General features: G+C 31.4%; 1 protein-coding gene across 1 annotated transcript; it reads left to right on the forward strand.

Moving 5' to 3' along the window:
* Window positions 1-605: 605 nt before the first annotated feature.
* Window positions 606-955, forward strand: EIN_365210 (hypothetical protein; the record flags this gene model as incomplete). The annotated part of the gene is made up of 2 exons (XM_004258695.1): window positions 606-859; window positions 898-955. 2 exons carry the CDS (start codon window positions 606-608, stop codon window positions 953-955), a joined length of 312 nt encoding a protein of 103 aa, XP_004258743.1.
* Window positions 956-2,517: the final 1,562 nt, after the last annotated feature.

The following is a 2,517-nucleotide window of genomic DNA, read 5'->3' on the forward strand; positions in this document are numbered from 1 at the left end:
CATTATTGCAGCAATTTTTGAAAATGAAATTGAAGAACAAATTAGTCTAACTGGTGTTAATAAAGAGGATGAAGATGAAATTAAGAACGCCCTTTTTTTCGAGCTTAGAGATATCTATATGAATTTACATTTGATGAGTATGAATATGGCTCCTATTGAAGAATCAATAAAAATTATTGATTATCAAAATGATTCAATTGAATCAACGATTCTGACGAGTCAATGTGATGACAAAATATGTGATAATCTTCCCGAATTGTCAAATAACATTCAGACATCAGATGGATTGAATTTAACTGTCAACAATGTACAAAAAACAATTGTTGACCCTTTTTTAACATATTACATTCACAACCGTATACAACACAGCAAAGTACATCAACAAAAGAAACGATTCAACAAAAAACAACAGAGAAGAATTGGAACGATTTAATTTCATCACTGATGTTCTTGATCATTCGAAGATGAATAATTTGGGTAATGAACAAGTATCACGCGAAATTATTCGTAATATTCAATTATCATTGGGTAAAAATGTCGAAAAAATTACAACGACTATTAAAGGTGGTAAAGAAAGACAAAAGTATTTTATTACTATAGCATCAATGTACTGTGGGTTTATGAATCTATCAGAAACACAAATTGAATTGTTGTTGGAATTTGTACAAATTGTCATGAATATTCGCGATGTCGGTATGATGAAATTTGATGTGAATTGTTGTGCAAGAACGGTTGAAAACCACATGAAAACATTTCGAGAAGTTTCCATTAAAGAAATAGAACCGCTAATTAACACACAAAGCGAATATCATTTGATAGCCGATTCTTCAAAGACTGGGACAGACGAACACTATTCATTGTTTGTGAGATTTATTGGAAAAGATGAATCACCAAAAGAAAAAAAGATTTCAATCCGTTCTTTTTATGGAAAACACGATGCAGCTGGTTAGGATGAATGGATAATGGAATGTCTTTCAGATGTTGGTCTTGATATCAATAATTGTCGTGGTTTGACAGTAGATGGAGCAACCACTATGAAATCAAAACTAAACGGTCTTTCTGGAAAACTTATTGCACATTTGGATACTGAAAAACAGTCAATATTTAAGTCCAATTATTGTTTTAACCACAGGCTTGACATCGCGCTTGAAGACTCTTTTAAATTCAATGAAGGTCTTTTGATCAAAGAATTTCTTGAAAAATTGACACAAGACCATCTGAGAACGGGCTGGACCAACTATATACATCAAAACAAAATTGATGATGTGTTGCTCAAGATGCAGTCGTTTAGCAACACGCGTTTCAACTTTGTAGCTTCTGTATCATCAGTTTTATTTGAATGCTTTGACACATATAGCAATTATCTTGAATTGGAAAGATTTGAAATGAAAATTACTGAAAAAGTCAAAGAAAACAAACTCGGTGTTCCAAAATTGTCTAATAATCTTTTTGTGGGCGTGTTGTTCTTTTGTGAAATGATGTTTTCAAAAGTCAGAGTCATCAGCGACTGGTTGCAAAGTGTTGATTTGGAGTTTCCAGTAGCTTTACAAAGAATATTTGATCTGATCAAACATTTGTTTGAAACTCGAAGTTTTATTGACACAGAGGAGTTTGAACAATTACCTTTTATTAGAGAAGTTAATAATTCAGATCAAATGAAGAATCTTAAAGAAGTGTGCTTGTCAATAACAGAAAATTTTCTAAAGTCGTTAATTTTCCGTTTCAGTGATCCTCTAAACAAAGTCACGACTGTCATGCCAAATGATAACGATTCAACACAAACAAAAGTTAGTCAAAGTGATTTCAAACTGACACATTTTGGACACTTTGAACAGTTGTACGAACGAAATGATTTTGATTTTAAAACTGACATATCGTTAAATTTGATTCCCAACAATATTGAGCGTCCGAGGTATTACCGGTATAATTCTGAGCAAGAAAAGGAAGTCAAGGAATTTGAACATATAATCAAACTGAAACCAGAGTTCGAAAGTGTAAGGGATAAACAAAAAAATTGCACTTTATCTCAGATTCAACTCCCAAAAATTAGAATATCCAAAGATTTTAAATCTATCGTAGAAAAATTTCATTCAACAAGCCATTATGAAGTCAATTCTATGGAAGAAGAAACTGATGACGCATCAACAATGAGTGATGTTGATCGAATTTTAAAATTGAAAAAAATATGTATATTAAAAAGTCGTGTTGAATACAGACAATGGAAAGAAGAAATGTTGAACTTGTTTAATAAAGAAGGTCCAATTGTATTTATGAATACATTCTTCTTTTGGAAATTGCTCAATGACGAAGAAAAAAGACGTTTTCCATTAATTCGAGAAGCGATGAGAAAAATGAAGTTGATCGCAGTCACTTCATGTAGTGTTGAACGTTCTTTCTCTTTTTTGAAATCAATATTGAGACCGAATATGTGTTCTGAAAAAATTGAAAAAAGAATTGATGCTAAAATTCTTTTAAATCTTATTTATAAGAATAATTGATTTATTTGGTTGACAACGT

This window comes from Entamoeba invadens (assembly GCF_000330505.1).
Source record: "Entamoeba invadens IP1 unplaced genomic scaffold scaff_1105074726515, whole genome shotgun sequence".
Taxonomy (NCBI): domain Eukaryota; phylum Evosea; order Mastigamoebida; family Endamoebidae; genus Entamoeba; species Entamoeba invadens.